Source organism: Leiobunum rupestre, chromosome 1 (genome assembly GCF_980474605.1).
Source record: "Leiobunum rupestre chromosome 1, qqLeiRupe1.1.hap1, whole genome shotgun sequence".
Taxonomy (NCBI): domain Eukaryota; kingdom Metazoa; phylum Arthropoda; class Arachnida; order Opiliones; family Sclerosomatidae; genus Leiobunum; species Leiobunum rupestre.
In genome coordinates this window covers 57,655,718-57,682,724 of record NC_143384.1, presented here as the reverse complement: position 1 = coordinate 57,682,724, position 27,007 = coordinate 57,655,718, and the positions used below count along the sequence as shown (strand labels likewise).

The window sequence follows — 27,007 nt, the reverse complement described above, 5'->3', positions numbered from 1 at the left end:
TCTCTTTGCCAAAGTGCGAATCGAGGTCTGAGGGTAAGTTTCGTGCATCTGCTTCTGTAAAGTTCTTTCCGTCATCTTTTTCGTTAAAGATGAAATGGGAAATAAGCGGAGTTGCCATATTTGGCACGTTTTTGTGGAAACTCTGATAAGCGACTCAACGAAAGAATAAAAAATGTTCGCGTCCCTCGTTGCTACTCGCTAGTTCTAGTTTTCCGAATCCGGGGTGAAGTTAATCATGAGTGACGTCACTATGGCGACTGGCATCAATAGCGATGGGAACGAAGATGCGGCGAAAACACAAGAGACACGTGGCGAATCCTCCCATCGTCTCTTACAAGTGATGACCGTTTATGGTAGAGAATTTTGCTTTTTATTAGCTGTGATATTTACCGCATTCGCCGCCTTTCAAAATGGGTAAAAATACTTTTACATAATCAAACTATATAACACTAAGCCTAAACCATTCCTTTCTTATCTATGTTGTGTTAGTTGGACTGTTAGCTCTTTCAATTTTTTTAGGTAGTACACGTGCCAAGATTCTACGGCAAAGTGAGGAGTTATTTTTAGCACAGTAAACTCACCCATATGCTTAAACGTTAAATGGTACATGTATTTATCTATAAACATTTTCAACTCTTCATTACTTATTTTTATGAAATTTACACAATCACTGGTACCAGTATCATTTGTAATGCTACTAAACGTTTTTCAATAAAAAGAGATGCATTAAAAGTAGTTGTTTCAGTTAACAATGATATGTTATTAGTTTTAGAAATTTAATATCCTTAAATTATTATTTTACACTGTTAGAAGCTTCTCTTAAGAACTCATGTTACGTGATAGTAGTGCACTTTACAGTTAGCTAATGAAGTTCTTTTTACAGTAGCTAGCTGTAATAATAATATGTTTATAATAGACTATTAGCTGCTCGCACAGTTTTGGTTATCGCTAATACAATCTGCAAAATTAATTTAGTAGAATTTAATATAAATTTCAATTTGATTTCTGGTAACGGGAACCTAACAAATATTTCAATCTTTGGTCATTTAAAGGAAAAAACATAGTTTGCCCCCTCCTATATAAGGATAACATTTTGTCAAGCTAAATTAATTTTAAAAATAAACCCATATGGATCACTGCTGTGGCAGCCACATGTTGAGTTAGTTCTGGCTTAAAAGAATGTATGTATAATATTTTACACATGTTAGTCAAATCCTATGTTTTCACCTTTGACTAACAATTAAGGGGACCATACAATTGATAAATTATTTTAATTGAAATGATGCATGATGGCAGCTTTTGACAACTTGACTACTTTATTTTAATTAATTTGATTGTAAAAATCAAAATTAATGGAAATTAAAAAAAACCTGTTGGATCAAATATTTTTTTTAAATTTAACCCCTCTATATCATCTTATAAACATGACTAAAAAAGATAATTCCCAGGTGGTATTTATTTTCTTTTAAACTTCTATAATTAATTCATTTTCATCTAAACTTTTCTTCACATAATTATTTTAAATAAAGGTGATTGTCATTTATCTTAAAAAAAAATATTACAGTTTTTAACTATTCAAACATATGAAGATAGCAATGTTTCAACATTAAAGAACTATTTAAGGGTTATGAATGACTAAAGAGAAGGGAAAACCATTATTCCTAATTGTTTTGTGAACCAACTTATGGTGTTGGCCAAAGGCCCTAGACACCAAACCATTATTCCTAATAACTTAGTCAATGATCATCTGATATCAGCAAAAGTGACGTAAGACGCAAAAGTGTGTTTGCGTCCTTCAAAATATTTACTGAAAGCTAGTATGGTTTTCTCTTTCTTTTGGCCAGTTATCACCAGGGCGTGCATTGCCTGTTTTGGATTCTTGGAAATGGCATAGTTGCCAATTGCAGCTCATCTGATTATTATGATAATAAGAGCTTTATTGCTTTGTGAGATCCATTTTGAAATTGGCCCAATGGTTGAAGATTTTTTCATGCTCTTAATTGTAGGATACCCGGGTCTTCTGGCTATAGCCTTTGAGATTTTACACCACTTGCACAGCCCTGGTGAGGAATGACCCTTAATCTTTCAGTGAATACACGAGCTGTTCCTAAGTAGCGTGTATGAATTCCTACTAAAGATAAATTTCTAATGATATTTATATCTTTCTCTGTAGCCCACTTAAAACAAGAAAGGCAAATCCACCTCAGAGATTTTTCCCACTGTCGTCACTGGTTTCGGATTTTTATGTGGGAAATATGCAGGGACTTAACTCTTTGCTGCTGGAAAATGATGTATCCATTGTCATGTATTATGCACCGTGGGATGCAGTGTGCATTCAGGCTCGATCCGAATTCGAAACAGCTGCACGATATTACCATGCTCAGGTATTTAATATTTTCAGTGGACATCCTACAAATATCAATGCAGTTTTTACAGTTGAAAATTCAACAAAAACCACTTGATTTTCCTTATTACACCAAAATACCCTGTAAATATGTATGGCTTAATATTGTAGCTTGAGTAAATAAAAAGGGCTCTAAAATCTTTTCAAGCTAGAGCTTTCTTGCCTAAAGATCCTGGCACCTAGGTGCAACAAAAACAGCACCACAGGCAAGGAGAACTCAAAAGTCATCCATTTTCTTGTGTAAATTTAAATGGTTAGACGTTTTAGTAACTGCTTACGTCAGAAAATTGTCTTTCCCCCACCCATAAAACGTTCAGCGTAAGGGCGCGTCCAATGAAATTTGTACACAACACTGCGTTAACGTTTTCCTTTTGTTTGTTGCTTCTAGCTGGCACTGCCACTGATAATAATATAATCTTCAATTTGATTGACAAAAGGCACATTCCCCTAGTAGTTACATAAAATCATTAAAAACTATGTTAAAATATTTCTATTTTTACATCAGCTATAGTAAAATCGTTGGTTTTTTTTTCTAACTCTTCTATCATTTTCTGTTTACATGTTGTATGAAATCACACCAAGAATATATTTCTTTATACATATAGGAAGATAACCTGCTAGCATAATGGTTTAAGTTTCTTTGGGCATGTGTTGGGTGAAGTAAAAAATTACCAACCAAAGAACCAGATATCAGACTGATTTCCATTTTTATTGGGCTTACTTTTTGAGCATGAGCTAAAAAACGTCTCAACATAGTAAAACATCATTCTTCCCTAAGTTGAAATAAATAGATTTTTGGTTATGTGATTAGAATAAACTTGGTTTCCTAACTTCTCTAGGACCAGGACAGTTACCTCTTTTCGCTTTAGCACTTGACCTTGACTTATGATATTTTTTATAGGTGTTTTTCGCTGCGGTAAATTGCTGGTGGCCTGAAGGTGAATGCCGTAGGTCGTTGAAGCTGCAGTCTTACCCTCTACTTCTAGCTCACGTAAGACGAGCTGGCTCTGTGACTTACAATGGACCTCTCCTGGCTACATATTTAATTCCATTCTTGGACCATGTTTTGTCTCCAGTTTTTCCTATATATCAACAAGGAGAGCTTTTAGATCTTCAAGCCCGGCATGAGGTTGGTTTAATTTGCAATTTTTTTATTTTGTACTGACGTAAGTTTATAATTATTTAAACATTTGTGTCAGTTTCCTATATTTCATGAGAAATATTTTTACTGAGCCATTTCTACTCATACATGCTCATTGCCTCATTATGTGTTTTCTTTGTGCCTATTCTGGGATATCGGAGTAGGGTAAGAAGATTAACTGTATATTGTAATTTAAGGGCCTGGTGCAGAAACTTTTTGCGATTCCTGTTTATTTTAACAGGATCGCAATTTAGCGATTCAGATTTAGCGAGTTCTTTATTTTGCGATCCTCGAAATCGCAGTGCATAGACGTTTTAGCGCTTTCTGTTCATTCTTGACGATATTATTTTTCCGAATTTTGATACCAAAGTTACGGACCAATAGGAGAGCTCGATTTTTGACGCAAAAAGCTATCACATGGTTATGGTTGGCTTGCATTTTGATGATGAAAGCCTGGCTCTTCTATTTAATAATTTTTTACTCTAATTTTATTATTAGGTTTTAGAATTGTTACAGTTAAATCCGTTATTTTATTAAAATATATTAATATAATATAGCCACGTAAGAATGGGGGTTAATCCAAAATCTTTTTACACCAATAAAATACGAATGAAAATAAAATTCATTACTATATATTATTCTCGGCAAAAGTTAACTACAGCAACCTCATCTTGTTTTATATTTTTTTTAGGCGGATACGATCGAGTTTGTCACGTAGATAGCGTGGGTATTTTTTATTTTGGGCGCAAATGATAATTTAATTTTTAATTTTAATTAAATTTTTTTAACTTTTTATGTAATTTTCACGTTTTTTGTTGTTATTATTTTGTTGTGTGATAGACCTTGTCACGTAGATAGCGTGGGTATTTTTTATTTTGGGCGCAAATGATTATTTAATTTTTAATTTTAATTAAAAATTTTTAACTTTTTATGTAATTTTCACGTTTTTTGTTGTTATTATTTTGTCGTGTGATAGACCTTGTCACGTAGATAGCGTTGGTATTTTTTATTTTGTCCGCAAATGATTATTTTTTTATTTTAATTTAAAAAATTTAACTTTTTCTGTAATTTTCACGTTTTTTGTTATTTTGTCGTATGATAGACCTTGTCATGTAGATAGCGTGGGCATTTTTTATTTTGTCCGCAAATGGTTATTTTTTTTTAATTTTATGTAATTAATTGAACTTCTTCATGTATTTTAAAATTTTGTTTTGGTTATAATTTTTGTCGTGTGTTCGCCTACACCAGGCTGTTTTAAAAAATTGCTAAAGAACCGTTTTACGCTCTCGTGCTGGGGGCACGCTGTGCCGCCCCAGCCCCATACTAAAAAAAGCGATGGGTCTTCTATAACGCAACCTAGAGGACAGTACCTAGGCATACCCTTCCAAGTATTGTCGGGAGTGTGAAAATTTGCCCGTATATCGCACGGCCAAGGGCAAAGTGGGGTACGCGACTGGAACACACGGCGGAAATAATAACAAAAATCGTGAAAATGCCCAAACAAGGGAAAATAAAATAAACCAAAAAAATAAAATAAGCGGTTGCGGCCGAAAAAGGCAGCACAACTAGATAATTCCCAAAATTTAGAAAACTTGTAATTTATGTAACCGGAATACCACGTGGAAACTATGTTTTTTTACAAACCACCGGAATACCACGTGGAAATTATTAGGGCTGAAAAACACGTGGTGTCGTCGAACAGACGACGAAAATAATAACAAAAAGCGTTATTAAACAAAAAAAAATTAAATTTAAATAAAAAATTAAATAATCATTTGCGGATAAAATAAAAAATACCCACGCTATCTACAAGGTCTATCACACGACAAAATAATAACAACAAAAACGTGAAAATTACATAAAAAGTTAAAATTTTTAAATTAAAATAAAAAATTAAATAATCATTTGCGCCAAAAAAATTAAAACTATCGTCTCCGCCTGATATAATTATAAAACAAGATGAGGTTGCTGTAGTTAACTTCACCCGAATTCTCTGTTAGAAAATGAGCCATATCATTTGGTTTTTTGGAAAATATTTATTTCAAAACTTAGCTGATAGCAATTAAAATAAATCTAGTTATTAAATAAATCAATAAATAAATAAATAAAAACTGCAATTTAACAAGTGTACACAAATTGGTAATTGTCTAAAGGAATTTCTAGCTAAATATCCTATGTTGATCACACGTAAAACAATGGACCTGCTATTTGATATAAGTTGTTGTTCTACCTAATTATCTGGCATTTACATAGCCTAGTCAAGGTATAATTTGTAACAAATGATATAAGCGTATACAATTAACTGACAAACACTTTTAATAAAAGGTAATACATCAAATTGGCTCAGTAAGCTCTTGATGCATGTCAAATAAACTTAAATGTTCCTATACATCTTTTATCGCAACTCCTAGTCTACCTGAGGAAAGGTTTCTTCTTGGTAGATGAATTGGTATAAATGTTGGTTGATAGCTAAAGATCTTTGATACACTGAACCAATTCACCATGTCATTACTGACCCACTGCATACACTACCAGCAAATAAGGATCTATAAATAAACCAAGGCTTAGAATGCACCCAAAGTAGTAATGTATAAGATTGCCTATTATAATTTATTCTTACCTGTAAAGTTGCTAAGAGTGGCAAGCTTATTTTAGTGTTTCGTAAATCGTGATTGTGGTTAGGCTTTGGCTCTGACAATAATTTAACAAAAACATTTTTCGGAAAGCGATAATGAACTAGAAACTCAAATTTTAGTAATTTAAAATATTCCGACCTATCGTGTTGTGTTATTTATCTTATTAAAGTAGATAAAAAGTGTTTACTTCTTAATTTATATCCTGAGCTCTTTGCGTACCACAATCCGCCATTGCTTTTGCGAGCTTTTCGGCGGCTAGCGACTGTCCTAGGCCTCTCCCAAAATAAACCAGAACACTTTCCTGTAATTTTTGCGGGACGAGATGTCTCTGCACACCGATTTGGCGCGAAGTTCGCGATTTTTCCTAAATCACGCCCCCTTTCTGTTAATTTAGCGAGGAATCGCTATTTTGCGATACTTTAAAACGTCTCTGCACCAAGTCCTTAATCGGATTCTGCCTATTAAAATCTAGATAAGCAGACGATTTTATCAGTATTAGGTGGATTCTTTTTGCTTGTCCTGGAACACCTTTCGTGTTCACCTTTTACTCTAAATTAAACTGTTCGCTTGTTCTGGTGAAGAGACTTACTCAATAACTATTCGTCAAGGTCAGAGTAATGGGGATACACTTTTATCCACCCAATAGCGATAGTAAACTGATAAAATTATGTGCGTTCTAGAATTTCATTGGTTACCTGATCAAACTATTAACCACCACAGAATTGGGGTAAAATCACGTCATATGGCTACTCTTTTTACCCTACTTCAAAATCTCAGAACCAGTTAAAAGAATCCACCTAGAAAGCATAGTCCCAATTCTCTTTAACAAGCTAATAGTTATGGGCCAGAGTAAATCTCATCCTTGGAACAGGCAAATAAAACATATTAGAGTAAATATACTACACTTTTAGTCTGAGAACAAGAGTAAAGAATCCACATATTGTCATAGTGAGCGCATGCAATAAGCAGTGCCAAGGCATAGGACTAGTACAGGATAATTACTTAATTCTCTTGCTAGAGGCTCTTATACTTTTTGGGTGTCAGTACAGTATAATGTTTAATGAGAGCTTGTGGCAAAGTAAAAAGAGTGAGTGGGAGAGGGGGTTGTTAGAACGTATGTCTACAGGAAATCGGAAGAGAGAAAATCGCGCCAGAGTCTAAATATATCGTTGCTAGTACTATTAAAACTAGTAGACTATGTAATCTATTATGAGACTAGCTCTTAGTAAATATTTTAAAGGGTGCAAAGGTAGAGTTGTCACACCTTTGGGTCTTATGTTGCTTTTGCTATGAGTAATTATTTCTACAAACTTTTGTAATACAATTCTAGACTATTAAAATGTAAAATCATTTTGTGAATTTGTAACTTAATAATTAATTATAGTCAAATTTGAAAGTGATAACTAAGATTTTTATAAAGCCTACACTCACAAAGGGATTAGGAATTTGTCCTGGTAAAATATAGGATGGAAAGATATAAGTAGAAGTGTGGCTTTTGAGTTTACAACAAAATGCTATTAAAAATGAAATGTCAACTATTTACCATCTTAAATGTATATAATTTAGTTAACAATAACTATTTAAGCCAAGAATTAAGTTGCGAAACAGTTCCACAAGAAAGCTCCACTAAATGACAGGTGCTGTTTGGGGGGGGGGGGATATTTCTGTTCCCTTTCATGTTTTGCAGAACTCTTGAAAGCATAAATAAAATAAAAAAATATTAATAACCGAAGAAACAAAATTTTGAGGGAAGCAAGGTGGTACTAAAAGCTAAAGCTATTTCAAAATATTCCTTTTTTAAGGCTCTGTGTATTATACGTAAGCTTCAATATCACAGGGCTCACACACTTCATCCATGCCATTACACATTTTTTCAAACAGTACCCTTTTTGCATTACTATAACTGAATAATTGTGACCCGGAAGCTACGTATGTATAACCAACCAACAGGCTTATCGTCAGGGAAAATATTAAAAACACTACCATTCCTTTATTTAAAATTTTAACCTTGAATTTTCCTGAAATAATCCTTTTTAAAATATAGCATTTCTTATTATTAAATCGCTTTTATTCGACTGATAGCGTTACGTGTAAAATTCGTTTGATCCGAGTGGGAGTGAGACCACTTTTGGTGCAACAAAAAAAAACGACGTAAGACAAAGTCAGTGACTTGTATGGCCTTAAGAAAAACTGCTCATTACTTCTAATGTTTAGTTTTCTTATAATAATAATAATTATATTTTACAATGAATAACATTCACCATTCTTAGTATGCTGTAGGGGCTTAATACTGGCCTGGTTTACAACTGAGGTTCTTGTTTGCAATGGTGGCCAACCAATGTTTTTTAAATTACATGCAATGTTTTAAATCAATGTATTTCTTGACGCATACGCAGCGCAGTGGCAATGAACCCTTAGACATTCCATATTGTATAGATGTATAGTTTCCTGGTGTGTCCCAGTTTATTTCTTTGGGATTCACTCAAATAATAAAAATCACTAACCAATCTCTTGTGTGGGTGAATGAAACTTCTCTTTATTAAGTTATTTAAGTTTTGAAACTCAGTTAAAACTCTTAGATAAAAAAAATATTTTAAAATATCAATCTGGGATTACTGCAAGCATTTTTCCCCCTAACTTAACTCGGAATAAGCATATAGATAATAACATTTTAAAGGCTTGGTCTTCAAACTGATTTTAATTCTTTAAATTTTCCTTTTTTAGGCTGTTATGGTGGGTTACTTTGAATTTCATTCATCTCCTCAACCACCTGGTTATCGACAGTACTATATTGCAGCTTTAAAAATGCTTGGGAAAGGTATACATTAAGCATCATTTGATTAATAAATATTTAAGCGCTAGCAGAAAGCTTTAACTTTGGAAAACTTGGCAAAAATCACATTTATGAATTCGAAAACTTTGACATACCCCTGAAGTGCGTGTGTGACCATGGTGGTTTGGCAGGCACATGAAGTAGTGTGTGCATTAGGGTGTCCCTTATTTTTCGAAAGTCAAAAAAAATCAACGCATACCAATTTAATTATGTTTATTATGACACATTGTAACCGATATCTTTCCCCAGTTACAACCTAGTTCGATTGTTCCCTAACCACGTTAGTGCGTGAGAGTGAGAGAGCAGTACAATTTACGAAAGCACCAAAGAAGTTCCAATCATTATTTATTTGAGGTGATTTAGGTAGTGGTAGCAATAACAATAATCAAAAAGTAACATTTCTTCAATTAAATACAATAATAAATTTAAGATGAAAGAGTAACAAAACACAAAACATCATACCCTTAGTTACCATTGTGCAGCAGACATAGCATAGCACTAATTTTAAAGTAATAATTACTGACTTCCTCCATAAGAGTGAAGAATGGCGGGATTATGACAAGTCAACAATACACTAACTCTTTCTAACATATAATAATTTTAACCTAACATTACAAAATATACTTTTATTTACAACTAAATAATAATATATCCTAAGAGCTACCTTATCAACCTACTCCAACAGCATCATCACTATCAATCTCTCTAAATCCTAGCTAACCTCCCTTTATATACTGCCACAATGGGCATACAGCCAAAAGGTGTAAAAAAGATAATTTAACGACGTCATGAGAGACGTGCTCTAAGTGACGTCGACTGCTAAAGTTTAGCTAACTAAGCTCAGTTCAATATAAGCCTATGCCAATAAGTAATAAGTAGCAACATTAAAAGAATAATAGGTAAATAAGAATGTGTATAAAGAGATTGTTCTGGTCTCATAGGAAATAGGAATGTCAAGCTGTCAATGGTAAGAAACCTTACCATTTGCTTAGGCCTAGGCTGATGGAAGCTAGGGTGAAAATCCCGACGGTTGCAACTATTTCATTTTAGCTCATTCTATAAACAGGAACACGTGCCGACTTGCATCTGAAAACGTGCATACAAGTTGGGCAGGAGACGAGGCGTGTGTCCGCGTAATTTGCCATTTTTGTGTCAATTTATGCGCAATTTACACATTAATTTACTGTTAGAATGGCGGCAGTCGAACTACAAAGTGCTAAAAATGATATTTATTTAGTGGGAGATGTACACCATCAGATAACAGGTGTGAAATTGCCTTCAAATCGACAGGATCTAGCAGTTTTGTTTTTCAATATTCGGGAAGTTAAATTAGCAGTAAGTGAAAGTGCTAATCTCGTAATTCATGAATGACATTCACTTACTGCTACTTTCTGGAAACTATAAGTAGAGTAAGTAATGGGCACGACGTAGGAGTTTTAATCGCTGAATTAAGTAAAGCATTTAACACAGTTGACCATGACTTTCTAAAACATAAAAATTTCTCTGATAAAGCTGTGATGTGGCTTGAAACATGCCTTAAAAATAGAAAGCAGTATGTTGTTGTTGGAGTAGAGATCTTTGATGAAAGGAACATAAATAGAGATGACGTCCCGCAGGGAAGTATACTAGGACCTACCTATACAAGTGATATAAATCAGTACCTAAATTCAAGTGTATCAAAAAAATATGCCAACGATGATGCTCTCATAAATTCAGCAATTAATGCCAACAACCTTAAGGAGCCAAAGTGCATGGAAACTAATCCTTAAACGTGTTCGGAGAAATAGGAAACTCATACTAAACAAGTCAAAAACGGTATTCATGATCTTTTGCCCAAATGCGAAATCTATTCAGCCTGGTGAAATTACCACAATTGAAGGTACGGAAATAAAGTTGAGTCTCCTCCTATATATATCTGGGAGTAATTATAGATGATACTCTCTCCTGGAAACCATACAGCGAACAGGTAATTAAGAAAACTAATCCAACCTATTTTCACATATGGAGACTTATTCTACAACTCCGCAAATGAGCCTTGCTTACGAAAAAAAATTGTAGCCTAAAAGAAGAAACGCTCCTCAGTGACAGACTCAAGAGGACAGCTGGGTTGTCTGACAATAAAACAACTGTAAAAACAACTGTACAAATGAAACATCATAGCCTTCATGTTAACAGTGTCGAAAAACCGATGTCGAGATTATCTATTTGAAAATATAAAAATTTAAAAAAGCAATATGTAATGCATAGTTTTCAAACCCGAGGATCCGATCTCAACTTCTACGTGTGGCAACTAGAGACATCCCATAGAACCAAAAGCACCAAGCACCGTGGAATAACTTACAAACAGTGATCAAACAAATTGGATCTTACAAACAATTTTGTGATGAGCTTACTGAATTTGTACAAACTATACCAGATTAAACTTCGTGATAATAGGGTTTACTGTACTAAAATATCTCTGCATATTCTAGCAAGGCTGGCAAGAATTGGGAATCGTTCTTTATTGGCCTGCCACCATTCGAAAACATTGCTTGTCTTGGAGATTAGAGGTCTGAGAATTTTTGCCACTAAGCACAAGTCCAAAGAACGTTTTTAAAAGACCCAAATAGTGATTGGCCGCGCCACGTACGCCAGACAGGGTTTTTCGAGTGTTAACAAATAAAATCAACAATATTCGATTTGTGATAGATAATGTATCAAGAAAAATGAAAAGAAACATACTCGGATAATTATAATAAAGTGGTATGACAGTGCACTGAACTGGCCAGGGATAGCCGATATATCGGCTGTGCCCATATCGGTGCATCCTTACTATAATTACAATTAAAATTATTTATAATTTATTTGCTTAAACAGTGTTCTTAAAAAAAATACGCTTTTCCCATTTTTAGATACCACAAGAAGGTTGGGATTTGCTGTGGTAACAAGTAGAGCTGCAGCTGTTCGTCTCAGGGTTACTGTGGAGTCTGTAGTCTTACACTTATGGAATGGAACCAAAGTCTATCCTGAACCTGTAATTAAAAATGAAAACCTCATCTCTTGGGCATTCAATAATCTTAATCAGGTAAATTTTAAATATTCTGTTTAGTATTGTTTCCTGATAATTTAGTACTGAAATAATAATAATAAGCTATTAAATGTTGGTAGTTAAAAAGTAATTGCTTCTGTATTTTAGAGGCATTAACACAAATGATTTAATTAAAACGTTAAGTGTGTTTAGTTCTATTTTTAAAATAATTTACTTCCCAATTTTTTGGTGTTTCGATTAGTCTCACAAATAGTTGATTATGTAAATAATTTCCATAGCACCCAAACATGACTGTGTTAATTAAAAATATTTATTACAAATGTGAAATACTTAAGCAGTAATCTAAGAATTGAAACTATAATGCTAATTTATGACTGAGGTAAATTTTGGTATTTTTTCCATACTTGTCCATTCTTTTTCGTTTTTCAATTATGTATTTTGTTAAACGTATGCTGATGGACTACATTAAATTGTTCTTCCTTCTGTGATAATGCTCCATTTGAATATTTTTGGAGGTTATTTTGCATAGAATGGATACATATAGTTGTAAATTTATTAGTAACATAATAACAATAAGTATGACTCTTTCTATGGTTTTAGTTCTTATTTTCTTACCGGACCTTTTTTTCGTCACTGATAATCTAGTGTAGTACTGACTTGGACATGCAACCAAAATTAGTAATATATTATTCGGATTAAGCGAAGCTGATATTGGCCAATATCGATATTAGAAAAATAGGCCGATATATCGGTACATCTCTATACTTTTTAATTAATATTTATGGGTTCTGTTCTGTTCATAAAATATGGATGAAAGGGCCGGAGGTCACAGGGCATTGTTTAACTCTCATATATTCATTAAGTACTGTTCAGGTAGTTCCCAATAATGATTTCCCACCTTTGTTATTAATAGAGGCATGTGTCAAAATTGCTGTAAAACTGAATTTGGGATTATTTTCTTTGAAATTTAATTTTAATTTTTAATTACATAGTGTAAGATAGCCAACAAAGAATCTATTAAAAAATTTAATACAAATTAATTTACATAGCTTTAAGATATTACCGAGTGCCAATCATGTGAATGCAGTCGCAGTTATGAAAAACTTAAATAAAATTCGGTATAGTTTTGTGATATTTTGCTTAGCGTAATGATTGGTATCTTTTCATTAAATAATCCTGTTTTTGAATAATATTTTCAACTATTTTTCTTCCAATTTAGGTGTGTACTTGGCTGTCTCCTTCTGGTATGAAAAGCCGATTAATGGCCCAAGTTTTGGAAAAGTCTCCAACTCTAATTCTTTTCACACCAAGAAATCTCATGCTTGAACCACCACCTTATTATGATTTGGTAAGGATTAGTGATTTCCTGGCTGAAACAAATTCGTTCATAATTTTTATAAAAACAAGGTTACTATTATGAGTAGATTAAAAGGTTACTATCGAGTTATTCACTATTTGATATATTTTTGTTTATAAGTAAATAAAGGTATTGAAAACCAATTAGTTAAAAGGAATAAGTGCACGTATGTTCGAATGGTTTTTCTGCCCCATATGATAGAGAAATTTACAAAATAAATATTACAGTACTATGTACCCTAAAATAGTAAATTAAAAAATTATCAATACAATATTGAAATAACATTTGATAAATATTTCTTATCTTTCAGTTACGTGAAACTGCAATGAACTATTTCAACTGTGAAAATGCTCCAGGAGTTACATCAGTTATACACCGAATAATTCTGAAACGTCACATTCGTCAAAAAGATTTTGATAAATTAAGGGATATATGTAGCCCTCGAAATATAGATATGACTTCAGGTGAACAACCATTTGCGTCTGCATGTTGCCAGTCTTTCTTGCTTCCAAAGTTCAAAGTTAAAAAGAAATCCGACTCAACTTGTTATTGCTCTGCTTGTATATACTCCACTAATGGCTGGCCAATTTCAAGTGGTGATGCCAGCTGCAGGGAAGGACTAAAAGCTGTATCTCTTTCGAGGTTTGTTTTTTTTTCCTTGAAACATTTTGTTAGGCTGATTTGGGGCACAATATATTTAGTGATCAAACAAAACAATTCATACTAAAATATTACCAGGAATATATATATTTATACACTTTGAATGTCTAAGGATCTGTTGCCACCACTCTCGGAAAGTGGCTCGAGAAACTGGCTGAGCTTAAACTACATCGAATGTAAGACCTAACTCATTTTTTAATATTTATTGGCTGGCTATCATTGATTGTATGCCAAGTTTTACTTAGGGCTTTGCTAGCTATTATCTCCTTTGTATAACACTCCCGTTTCCATGAAAATCATTGGGGACCACCTTAGTCGTCCTTAGGCATTTCAAGTGTTTGTTTATAGTTTCCTGATATTACCCATTAAAAAATTTGAATTTCTTAGGTGGAGAAAATGTAATATATAGGAATGACGAGATATTTCTTCTGACACAATGAAGGCTTAGCTGGCAGTATGACTAACCCTTACAACTAAGATTTAGGTGTTTCAATCCAATAATACCTTTCTATCAAAGTCATCCTTATCTAGAATTGAGTTTCAACAAAATTAATCTGTTTTTTTGCCACATTGAAAATTATCATATATATTTTTTTTTAAAGTTCTGAAAAGAAGCAATTTTAGTCTTTTTGCCCAAAATGAAAGAAGTCTGCTCTTGTTCAATATAATGTTTTTGGACCAGTGTTATTTGAACCCCCAATTTTGAATCTTCTGATGTATAATTTTTTTTGGCAGACGACTTGCAAAAGGACAGTGTGATAGTCGCAAGTTTACAGTGAAAATAAAGGGGAGGACATTATATTTCGCATCAGTCAAGTGCCTTTCTAGACAATCTGAATTTTCTAAGTTGACATTATCATTAGCCGTTGGTACTTCCAAAGCATCTGGTGTTGAAGATGACAAAATCTTGAAGATGTCATTAACTAAGAAAAAACAAGAATGCAGACATCTGAATCTAGCTTTAAAATATAGCCCATTTAATTTTCCATTGGCTCCTGCACAGCCTAGTTTATCATACTGGCAAGCAAACTTCTCAGGATTAGGATGTAGAACCAATCGTTCATTAAGTTTTCTAGCTCTTGATACAGTGCTTCATCACTCCTTTGCTGAGCATCTCGGAGTTGACATCTATTCCATGCCTCATCAAACTGCAGCAATTATAGTGGAGGCTAAGGTTTGTATATTTTTATATTAGGTGCCTTTTTGTGTGTTAGAAGTAGACAGAAATCATTTATTTTCTGGTAAGAAATAAAACAAACGTTATCATTTAAGTATTTCCTTATCAATATAAATAACTTAAATTGTCCCCTTTACTGGTATCCAGCTCTGTTAAAGGAAGTTGTCTGATTGGTTTACTAGTCCCTGGTTCGAATGCCATAAAGGGTGAAGTGAACTACAGCGGCCTCATTGAATTTCATATTAATTTTGGTTGCGCCTGATAGACCTTGTGACGTAGTTGCCGAGGGTATTTTTTATTTTGGCCACAAATGATTATTTAATTTTTAAATTAATTTTTTAATTTAAAAAATTTCTCATTTTCATTGAATTTTATATAATTTTGGTTGCGCCTGATAGACCTTGTCACGTAGATGCCGAGGGTATTTTTTGTTTTGGCCGCAAATGATTATTTAATTTTTTAATGTAATTTTAAAAATTTCACATTTTTGGGCATTTTCACGTGTTTCGTTGTACTTATTTCCGTCGTGTGTTCGCCGACACCACAGTTTCGGTGTCCTAATAATTTCCACGTGATATTCCCGATATTCCCGTACTTCATAAAATCAATTACAGTTTTTGTTCATTTTCTTGGTGTTTTGTATTTTTAGGCCACAAAGTGATATTCCCGTACTTTATAAAATCAATTACAGGTTTGGTTCATTTTCTAGGTGTTTTGTATTTTTGGGCCACAAACGCTTATTCCAGGTTGATATTAAAAGTATATACTAGGTCGCGTTATAGATGGCCCATCGCATTTTTTAGTATGGGGTTGGGGAGGCGCCGCGCGCCCCCAGCCATTGAGCGAAGTGAGTGCGCGGCGCCGTCAGGCGCCAATACGCGGTATCTCAAAGTGCGTTAGGCGCCAATACGGGGAGTTACTATTTAAGTTGATACGATGCCACTAGGTACGATTACAGAAGGGCCACCGTCAATGCTCGGAATGGGGCTGGGGCGCGTCTGAAAAGTTGTGTCGACGGATACACGACTAAACTATTTTTTAAAAAAACGTAACCAATCCCCTAAAATGACTTTTTTTTAAATTAAGTTAATGAAAAAATTATCGTTTGCGGGCCAAAAAAAATAAGTACGTAATCTACGCGTCAAGCGCTATATTCTCCGCAAAAAAAGTCATCCCCTAAAATTACTTTTTTAAAATTAAGTTAATTAAAAAATAATCATTTAAAGCTCGTAAAACAAGTGGCCTTCATTCACACACTCTACTAAAAAAATCATCCATTCTGTTTGCAGTTTGTTATTAGCTAAGTGTTTTAAAGAAATGTTGGCTCATCTGAATATGTAAGCCTCTAGCTAGCTTAAATATAATGCAAAACTACACTTATATCACAAACTGTCAAAATAGCCTAAAAGTGTAAAAGGCTCAAGCCTGGCCTCTAGTGTACTAAATCTGACCCTGGAGCTTAAGTAATTATTGGTAGCGTTTTTTTCACTATGATGCTTCAACAAAATTAACTTTTGAAATTTTGTTCTTTTCCAGCAAGAAAGTCAATATCTTCTTCCAGATGTAACCAAACATAGTTTAGGTAAATGATTGAACTTACAACTTAAAGTTAATTTCAACTTACTTTATTTCTTATAGTTGATTTTATAAAAAACTTCACATTGGGAAGACTTGATCGATATTTAAGAAGCGTAGCTTCACCTTACCCTAATTCGCCACTTGATGAGTTAGCAGGGGCATTATGCGTGCTTGAAGCAACAACGGAAACATTCAGTGATATTGTACTCAATCCAACAAAGGTATGCTATTTTACTACTAACTGCTTAAAAGTTTTGTCTAAAACTTTTTAGCTGGACTAATTTTGAGTTATGTTGTAAGATTGGTATATAATATATCTTAGACATCTTCCTACATTGTTAATGTTATTTGTTTAAATGTACATTTACAGAGACTCACTTCTTTTTCAGAATATTTAAGAAAAGTTTGTGCTAAATATATCATATAATTATACTATATTTGTATGGTATTGGTATTTGCGTAGCAAGATAAATCCCTAATATTCGTACATTTTTTCCCCAGGATGTGGTACTCATGTACTATGCTCCATGGTGTGTCTTTTGTAGTGGAATTGCTCATATATATCTCACTGTTGCCAAATTTTTTTCTGATGTTGAAGACATAACTTTTGCCAGGTGGGTTATATTTGGCAACTTTCACAATTTTTGTCAGTGGCGCTGCTAGGGTGTAATCAGGTAAGCTGCCCTTTGCTCGAAAAAATTTATGGAGAAGGCCCTAATTTTAAGAAACAAATGAAACAAAATTATATAAAATAATAATTGTTATTTTAAAATATGGTTTTATTTAAATTAACTGATTCTTAGTTTTAAAGGTGATTGGATTGTGGCCATCCTAACTTAAGATGGGTCCATTTTTAAAATGTGGCGTACTCTTTAACCTTTTTTGGAGTAAAGGATGGCAAATAAATATAATCTGTTCATTTGAATTAGAGTTGTTGATTGCAGAAAAGTTTCCGCAAATTGGAAAAAAAAAAATTGAAACCAATTTCTTGTTCATGGTTTTTATTCTAGACTAGTCTAGAGGTTTATTTTTACTTTTGGATGCGACAAAATGAGGCGAAAATACAGCGAAATTTAAATTTGTGAACAATTTTTATCTAATCATGGAATTAAAACTATGAAAAATACTGAAAGTTTTCTAGAAAAAAGGCCTCGGTAATTTTTCGTCTTAAAACTCTTAATTTGAATTAATGAACTTGTAAATTGGTTATTTCTGCATGTGCTTACTGCTTAAGTGAATTTGCTAAAATTTTACCAGTTTTGATTAACTTTTTTACTGTTATAGAATCAATGGAGATCTGAATGATTTACCATGGGAATTTACAGTAGAAAAATACCCGACAATATTATTTTTTCCGGCTCATAAGTAAAGTATTTATTAATTTATTCATAGACTGAAGTTGAACTAAGTTAATTCAAAATATCTTAAGCATCAATCAGTTATGTTTCCACTAAACCAAGGGTGATTTCTTTTAAAGAATAGAATAGTTTTTAGTTAAATTTAATTAACATTTTAAATTTGTTCATTTAACTATCCTCATTTAGTTTGGCTGTATTGCTATGGGTTAAAATAACAATAGACAGACAGATAAATGGAAAATTGGGAGGAATTAGTTTACATCCTATTATGTGGCATCGTAGACCCTGCCACGTACCATCGCTTTGAGGTTTCCAATACTCTTGGAAACATTGTTGTGTCTGATGATTGATTTCTTCAGCAACAGATCGCCCACCCAACTACAGGGTGTGCTACTGTGTATTTACACAAGTTTTAACATAAATTTTAATGTGAATAATTAAACTAAATTAGGTGTATACATTTTTTGAATCAGAAAATGAAATACTAGTGATTTTATTAGAAAGCTGTACTAGCAATTTCTATAACAATTAGGTTTATCCCTCTTTCAAGTCCACAGAATGGTAGTAGTACACTGAGTAAACCAAATCACTTTGAAATGTATAATAAATTTCGCCATTTGTTCTGGGTCCACTTCTCACATATTGCTTGTACTACAATTCCTTATAAGTTCTTAAATATCTTGACAGAAAATCAGAAAGTGTGGAATTTCCAGCAAGCCTTCCAATCAATAATGTCAACCTCATTCAATTTGTTTTGGCTAATGCTAAAGCAAATGTGCGTTGGCAAGCAGCTATGCAACTTTGTGATGGTGATTGTAGTACCAAAAATGCATTGCAGTCTTCATTACAAGTACAAGATCTTTTTCTTGAATTACGTACTCTTCGCAATCAGTTACATCATTTGGAAGATTATCTCTTTGGGTTAGCTAAAGACGAGTCACTTAAGTCAAATGAATTGCCTCCAGGACCTTTTGCCAAAGAAATTCCTCAATGGAAAAGCCTTAATGGTAATTTAGCATATCACTTAAATGTGATGTCCAATTAAAAGAAAACCAACCTTAAAAAAATCATGTTAATAGAATTAGGGAACATGGGCAAATAATCTTTATCTACATCATAACTTATTATAAAAATATCCCATCACATTGCACCACATAAGTCACCCCTGATTGCTATTTTTTTTTCAAATAATCTTCCATTTTTCAAAGAATTCTACCCATTGCAATTCTCTATTTTTAAGATAAAACTGCTTTTTTGAAGGCAAACTGTTTATTTTACCTTTCCCGCTATTATCAACGCCAATCAAGTAGAAAAATGTATTTAATTGGACGTCAAAGTAATTCTTAACAAATAATTGTAGAGCTTAAGGGCTAAGGGTAGAGATGAGTCGGGCTGGCTATTTCTGAAACCCGACCCGGCCCGGCCCGCCAAAATTAACTAAATTTGAAACCCAACCCGACCAGACCCGCCAAAATTATTTATTTCGAAAATCTGACCCGACCCGACCCGCCAAAATTCTTTAAAACTGAAACCCGGCCCGGCCTGACAAAATTTGTAAAATTTTAAACCCGACCTGCCAAGGCCCGATAAAATTGAAACCCGACCCGACCCGATAAACTTGCACTTTTTATGGTTATAGTATAAGCTTGTACTATATTCTAGAGTGAGCTCCCGAATTAAAAATTTCAATTGCTATAGAGTAATATCGTCGTGACGTATGTCAACGTCAACCATGCTTTTTCCTATAGATAAAAAACTGCCCTCAAAATGGCGGCCATGTCCAAAGCTACAGAGCGATACTATTATGACTAGTTGACTAGTTACCGCATGAACTGTGAACCTCTGTTTCCCACAACAACGCTTGTCACGAAGTGAAAAGATAATCACGTGTGAGACTCGTTAGGGGGGGAATCATAGGTAAACCAAATTAAAATTTTGGTGCACTTCAGCGCCGCCAAGTGAGGCGTTTTAGAACGTATGTCTCTCTACGGGCGAGTCAATCTAAGAGTGAAAAGGCGCCAGGGTATATAGACCAAATATTAAGTATTTTTTCCAATTAGTAGGCTATGTAGTCTGTACTCTGTTGTGAAACTAGCTCTCAGTAAAAAAATTGTGATGGCAAAGCTAGCGTATAAACGTTTTTGAGTCTTATCATGTCGCTTTTGTTAACAAGCAATAATGAAATAATTCGCTTTCTGTGTGAAGAGATTAGCTTTTGCGAATAGCATAGAAACTCGGAATGCCCGATCATTAATATATAAAAGCCCGACCTGACCTACTCTGTTTCATGTAAAAAGACCGACCCGACCAGACCCGTTAAAAAAAGACCGACCCGGGCCCGGCCCGAAAAAAAATATATAAAATGAAACCCGACCCAACCCGCCAAAAACTTCAATATCCAAAACCCGGCCCGCCCCAAGGCGGGCTCGGGTCGGGTCAGGTAAGCCCGCCTTTAGCGGGCCCAAGACTCATCTCTAGCTAAGGGCTAGCTACTGAAAAGATAAACATTTTTAATTTATCGAGTAGAGATCTAATCTAAAACCAATTTTTCAGAGTTCAGAAACCATTTAGTGGAGATTTTAAAGAATAAAAAGAGGAAAATTAGACAAGCGAGAGAATTGCAGAAGTATCTTCGTAAAAGACTTCGTACTGGTTCAGTGAGCACAGAAATGGAACTTTTACATAAAGAGCTAGCTACAACTAAAGGAATATTACCTAAAACTCCAATTAATAAAATAACTCCTATTAAGTCTTTTTCCAAAGAACATAGTCCTGTACCTGCAATTTCTCTGGAAAGAAATGTTCTTAAGAAATCTAAACCAGCAAGTGGCACTTTAAAGACAAATTTATTAAAAGAACCTAGTTTAGCTACCAAAATTGAAACTAAAAGCACCCTTGCTGAAAAACATTCTACATCCAAGGAAAAAGTTGTTCCAGAGAAAGAAACACCTGTAATTTCACCAACAAAATACCAACCAACAGTTAAATCAGAAAGTGCTAGTATTTTAAAACCAAAAATTGGTTCAAAAATAGCTACTGAATCAGTGGACTACAAAAAGCATAGTAAAATAAAAATAGGTATATCCAAAAACAAAGAAAAAAGTGAGCCTTTGCTGAAAAAGAAACGAAGAACAGATGAGTTATGACGTGGTAATATTTGTGAATATATTTATTCACATTACTAGAATTTTTTTGGGACTGTTTTAGTAATTTAAATGTCCTATAGTTTTAAAAGAATACCTGTGATATTTCAAAAACAAAAAGTACAAACAGTATTTTTTGAAAAATAACCTTTCAGAACTAAATACTAAAGCGCCAGTTTTATATAGGAAAATCTACCTGGATTTTAAGTTTGAAGTAACTGGTTTTTTAAACTTAATGTTTAGTTTGATTAAGCCAAAATGCATTTGCGTACTGGTTTGGTAAATCGTTATGCATAAGACTGAAAAAGGTTACATAAGTTTTTTTCAAATCATTTAACTGTTGACCCTTTGGAAATTTAATTTGCTTTATGTAAATAAATTTAAAAAAATAGTACTGTCTTACAAAAAAAAATATATTTTTAAATCAACTTATAATATTCAAATTTCTGCAGGCTTATATCATCAATTTAAAGCAACTATATTACTAGGAGCACATGTTTGCAGTTTATGATAAATCTCAGAAATTATTTGTATAGATACATGGCACAAGAAACTCTTCAATTCTGCAAATCAAAAACTCCCAATTTATGTTTTTGGTATTCTGCTAAAGGACTGGAATAGCTCTATTTCGTATAATATTGTTAGTGGTTGTAGCTGTAAGTGCCCTTATTTTATTGAAAGGGGTGGACAAACCCAAACACTTTGACCTGAGGACCATTGTGTAATCCCAAACATTAAGACCAATTTCAGCGATAAAGTGGAAAATCTGCTTGACTGGAATGCTCTTAAGTCACTATTTGATGCATACCTCAAACATCTGTGCCAAGTAATCAACAAAACGACATGGGATAAGAGGAAGTTTCCTTATCAGCAAAGCAGGCCCTACAGATAGGATCACCACTGATTTCAATCAGATGAAGATGCTTGTTTAGTTGGCAATGTCCAGTTATCAACATAATACTAGACTTATAGGGCTAGTAAGTCATTGGATCTTTTTCTAGAAGGACCACAAATGAACTCCCAAGGGTTTCTTCTGACCCGATATCTCAAGCCAAAGCTTGAGTGGCTGGTCAGCCATAATAAACAGGGTGTTACGGATAACAGTACCGAAACCATTGAGTTGGGAATAAATAGAGGTACAACTAAATCTGGCTGGCGCGGGACCAATTTCGTTCAATAAGGAGACTTTATCAACTTTATCGTTCCACCGTGGCGGCATCTGTCTCTAGTGGTGGCAACTATATTGCAATTGAATTTTTTCGCGAAACTGATGCGAGATTGAAATGTATGATTACTCGTAACAAACAAACCTTTGAAGTTGTTTAAAAATAATTTTATTCTGTCAACACGATCCTTTTTAACTCAAGTTACGGTGAGTTAGCTAATAATTATTTATTTTTAACCATATAGCTTTACAAAATATAGATGGCGCTACCGCCTAATTATAAAGAGGAATTTCGTACAGTCTTATCAGAACAGGTCCCGCGTAACCATGGCAACCGTAATTGTAATTCTAGCAATATTATTCCCAATTCAATGACCAAAACAGTTATATTCTATTCTATGGGTCCCTACAAGTTAAAAATGTCCAATGAACCATGGTCCTAAAAAGCCCCATTTCAGAGTTACAAGTTCTCAAAAATCAGCCTAAAAACATGGAAATCAATGCAAATGTGAAATATTTATTCTTCCTTGACCCCAATTGTTTTCATAATTAATCTGTTGTTTTTTAGCAATAGTAATAAAATGATTTTCGAATATCCAAATATCATTAAGCTGGGAAGATTGACGAATTATTATATCTTTCAAGTTAATTATAACATCAGCTAAACCCTTGTAGTGAGTGATAAGCCAAAACCAAGGACACATAATGAAATTGTAATATTTTTTAATGAATACCAAAAAATTTCTTTACAACAACGGTTCAAAATGCCCACCTTTGGCTCTAATAGACAAACACCAACGTTGCAAAAATGATTGACAAACGATTTCAAAGATTTCTGGTGTATTTCCCTGGACGTTATTGTGAGTATCCAGTGTGGACAAGCGATCTGAACAGTAGAAAATCAATTTTGAAGAAAGTATAGGTTTAAGAGCAATCTAGCTATCCAAGAAAAATTTTGATAACCTTACACTAGTTCTTCTTGAGACAATAGTCAACACACTAGCATAAATGCCCAAACTTTCATAAAAGCTAAATAGTGGTTAATCAGATTGGCCACCTGAGATGGAGGGGACAGTGCATCATCATAGGGGAAGTACGCAGAAGCTCAATTTTGTTTTCAGCACAGGAGGAGATAACCTAATCGCAGCAGTATCCCTAGCTTAGTAAGTCTGTAGCAGAATAGCATAACTCCCTTTTTCACCGAAACTCATGCTCTGGTTAGTTAGAATGCTAAACAATCATTAAAGGCCAACTACATACTGTCTTTCACTGAAAGTTGGCTCGCTGTAAGACAAGTCGGCCTTTAGGTAAAAGGATCCATCCGTTTTAAATTCTTTAAAGTTAACAAAACGTAAAGATTTGGTGGGAAGGAAGATCTATAGCTTGTGCTATTCAATATTTTGATAATTATTTTTAAAAACATTTACCCCAAACCTGAGTGGCATATGTGTTCCAAATCGCGTTAACTTTTTGCTATTTAGAATTATTAGCTTGTGAATTTTATTCAACTTCTGTACACAACCATAAAATATTGTTATAAATTGGCCATTTCAGTTCGCTATATGCAAAGAAATAAAACTCACAATTTACTTTACTGAGTATTTCAGCATCTTTGAAAGATTTAATACTTATTTGTGCTACATTAAATTCTGACTCCCCCTCTGAGTAAGCAAACAATTTCTCCCTATTTTCTTAGTCAGATTATTAAAAGGGTTCTATGATTTTACTAGCAATAGACTGGGCCCACAAACAAGAGGTGGAGGAGCTGGTACAAATTACCAGGGGCTGTGCAGCTCTGGTTTGTACATATGAGGTATAGTAATGGCTCTTAGTGCCAGGGCTCGCTTTCAGCAATTCTTGGTTATTTTTTTAAATGCCTTTCCTTCCATGGGACTTACAATAGGATAAGTGTTTTTTTTCTATGAATTCAAAATAATAAAAGTACATTATCCTGATTTGAGAAATTTATTTATAAAAACCAATTTGTTAAACACATAAATTATACTTTATTAGCCACCATGAAGTGTTGAAATAAAAAGAATTTCATCAGCAGGTTGAATTTCATAATCTAATTGTCCTAATAATTCCCAGTCAGAATCATTAATAAGGACTAATATTCCGGGACGCACAGTTTCTCCTTGGATAAACAATTCAGGGCGTTCCTTTAACATATTAACTTTCATCCATTCTAATAAGCTTTTTATAGTCCATTTAAGGTTACTCTTTGGTAATGTTACATCATGATTCTTTTTATTTTCAAATAGCAATTCCGCACCACCTCCAAATAGAATTTTAACATTCATCGCACTTCACTATCTTAAATACCATTGACTGAATTCACCTGTAAATAAAGAATATTTATTACAGGGGAAAAAACAGATACAACCTACATTACATTTTAGGTTCTTTGCTTTAGCCCACATTTGAAAGGTTTAAGTGAGGTTGAATGATATCTCCGTGTACATGTTATACAGATCTTTGCATAAGTACACTGTGCACTATATAATATTTTGGTGGTTTGTGGCTAGAAAGTTTTACATGCACTACCTAAAGAAATATGCTCTCACTTTAATTGTATGATAAAAATAAGTCATGTGACCTTAAATATTTTATTGAATCATTTACTCTTTACCTTATCAATGTGTTGAACCATGATAATATAATTGGAAACTTTTAAAGATAAATAAAGTTACTTTTAATAATCAGCTAGGCTAATACCCAAGGCACCACCTTAGGCCCAAGTCATCTAGCGACTTATAATGCCTTTAAACAGGTGGCCGTGTTACAATGCGTAGGAAGGTAGTGGCAAGCCCTTCATGCCACCCAAGCCCAACAGCTCCCTACAATAACTATGACCGTTAACCTCTACTTGATTGTTTCTCTCAGAAAATTGAAATATATTTTAATGGTATTACATTTTGCTATTATTAATACCAAATTATTTATCATTTGTGCCATCTCCCCACCTGATTGGACAAACTTTTCATTTTAAATTAGTGAGGGAAGTAAGCTTTTTAAAAGTCCTGATATTTTTTATCTAAAATAAGAGCATTCAACCTTGGAGGAATAAAACAAGTATACTTGTTTTATTCCTCCAAGATTCAACTCTCTAGCCTAAGGTACCTTTAACTACCACCATAGTACTTTTCATTGACAGGCACCATCTCCAAGCAAGTTTAGCAGGTGCCTGTCACAAGCTGTGCAAACTTACACCAGCAACTGGTTGACACTTGTCTTTTTAGTCCTATGCACATTTCTTAGTATGCTTAGTCGCACACCCAAAGGATTCATACTTTCAAACGTGTATGCCTAGCATTATAGAAATTAGCTAAATTATTTTCCAATTAATCCTTAAAACACTAGTTCAAAATCATAATAAAACAAATTGAATAAAGCTTTGTCGCATTAGTGTCTAAATAATGCAAATTTCATTAATAGTATTTAATCTATTTTCAAATTAAAGATTCACAGAAGCAAAGTTTTATAAGTTATTAAATTTTAAATTCATGGGATTTAAAGAAAATACAGTTCATAGATATTCTGAAGTACATATGAGAGGCATCTTGCTTAATTATTAGGGAAAGATGATAATCTAAAATATGCCTTAAAGTAATCTTTTCCCTTAAATTCCAATTGAGCCTCAAGAATGCAATAACATTCATCACCCCTGGTTTTAACTTATTTTGACCAGAGGTAGTTTTTGTTCACTTATGTTCAGCATGCACCTCTTAACAAATTTTTAAAGGGCAAAACGCTTTAACACTTCTTGCAATGAGATAATTAGTGTAAGACTCTGTAACCAAAATATCGAAAAACAAGGCACAAATGAATCCCCCCCCCCCCCTCAAATATAATAATAATTAGCTAGGCTAATACCCAAGGCATGGTAACCTAGTACAGCACTGTAGCCAAGGACGGCACACAATAGGCGAAAACTATTCCCTAGTTTTGGAGTTATTTTTTAGAAATAACGAGCAACTTCAAAATACAGTTTGGCTGTTATTGTATGGAAGAAGTTGGTAGTTTGAGGTAAAAGGTGTATTCTTTTCGTCCCAAAGCGAGCGAATAGTTTTGGCCTAATTTAAATAAAAAATATGAACAATAATTATGCATACGTTTTGAGGGGCACGTGCCCCTTGTGCCTCCCTTAGCTACGCTACTGATCTTGTTTAAGCAAAGTCTAAGAATAAACAGTTACTTTTTCTGGTAGAATGTAAAGTTAGAGATTCCTATTGAATTTTCAGCTTTAAGGTGTTTAATTTAAACGTTTAGTTTTTTTGATAAGAATTTGTCTACTATGCTATATAGCCTCTTGTAAAAAGCACTACTTGATACTTTTTGGAATGCATTAATGCAAAGTGAAAATACATTCACAACCGTGCCAGCCTAGCAGACGTCATGAAATGTGTGAGTAGGCGCGGCTTAATTTAAATAAAACATCTTCCCAGAAATTGCCAAGAAGTAATATTTCCGACAGCCAGGACTCATAAGTTATTATTTATATGGTGCTTGGTGAAATATTAGAAA

General features: G+C 33.7%; 2 protein-coding genes across 5 annotated transcripts; one reads left to right on the top strand and one right to left on the bottom strand.

Annotated features, from left to right (window-relative positions):
- On the top strand, nucleotides 1-21,710 carry LOC149963366 (thioredoxin domain-containing protein 11-like). Its single transcript, XM_090180481.1, has 14 exons — nucleotides 1-414; nucleotides 2,174-2,384; nucleotides 3,306-3,533; nucleotides 8,906-8,999; nucleotides 11,906-12,078; nucleotides 13,262-13,390; nucleotides 13,710-14,041; nucleotides 14,795-15,233; nucleotides 16,773-16,818; nucleotides 16,875-17,035; nucleotides 17,316-17,428; nucleotides 18,099-18,179; nucleotides 18,860-19,179; nucleotides 20,726-21,710. Exons 1-14 carry the CDS (start codon nucleotides 236-238, stop codon nucleotides 21,316-21,318), a joined length of 3,099 nt encoding a protein of 1,032 aa, XP_090036607.1. The 5' UTR covers nucleotides 1-235; the 3' UTR covers nucleotides 21,319-21,710.
- A 2,762-nt stretch (nucleotides 21,711-24,472) lies between these two features.
- Urm1 (Ubiquitin-related modifier 1) lies at nucleotides 24,473-26,837 on the bottom strand. Of its 4 annotated transcripts, none has more exons than XM_090170576.1 (2): nucleotides 26,679-26,837; nucleotides 24,473-24,821 (listed from the first exon to the last, which is right to left on the bottom strand). In XM_090170576.1, the coding sequence occupies exon 2, from the start codon at nucleotides 24,781-24,783 to the stop codon at nucleotides 24,490-24,492; it is 294 nt and encodes a 97-aa protein (XP_090026702.1). In that variant the 5' UTR covers nucleotides 24,784-24,821; nucleotides 26,679-26,837; the 3' UTR covers nucleotides 24,473-24,489. The 4 variants fall into 4 exon arrangements, with proteins under 4 accessions (XP_090026702.1, XP_090026699.1, XP_090026698.1 ...); XM_090170573.1 differs by having other exon boundaries at nucleotides 26,596-26,685; XM_090170572.1 differs by lacking the exon at nucleotides 26,679-26,837 and adding an exon at nucleotides 24,871-25,429.
- Nucleotides 26,838-27,007: the final 170 nt, after the last annotated feature.

Excerpts from the sequence above, each read along its gene's own strand:
- LOC149963366 (XM_090180481.1), top strand. The coding sequence starts at position 236 with ATGAGTGACGTCACTATGGCGACTGGCATCAATAGCGATGGGAACGAA. Across the intron at positions 12,079-13,261 it reads CATTCAATAATCTTAATCAG|GTGTGTACTTGGCTGTCTCC; the intron begins GTAAATTTTAAA and ends CTTCCAATTTAG. Across the intron at positions 16,819-16,874 it reads TGTAACCAAACATAGTTTAG|TTGATTTTATAAAAAACTTC; the intron begins GTAAATGATTGA and ends TATTTCTTATAG.
- Urm1 (XM_090170576.1), bottom strand. The coding sequence starts at position 24,783 with ATGAATGTTAAAATTCTATTTGGAGGTGGTGCGGAATTGCTATTTGAA.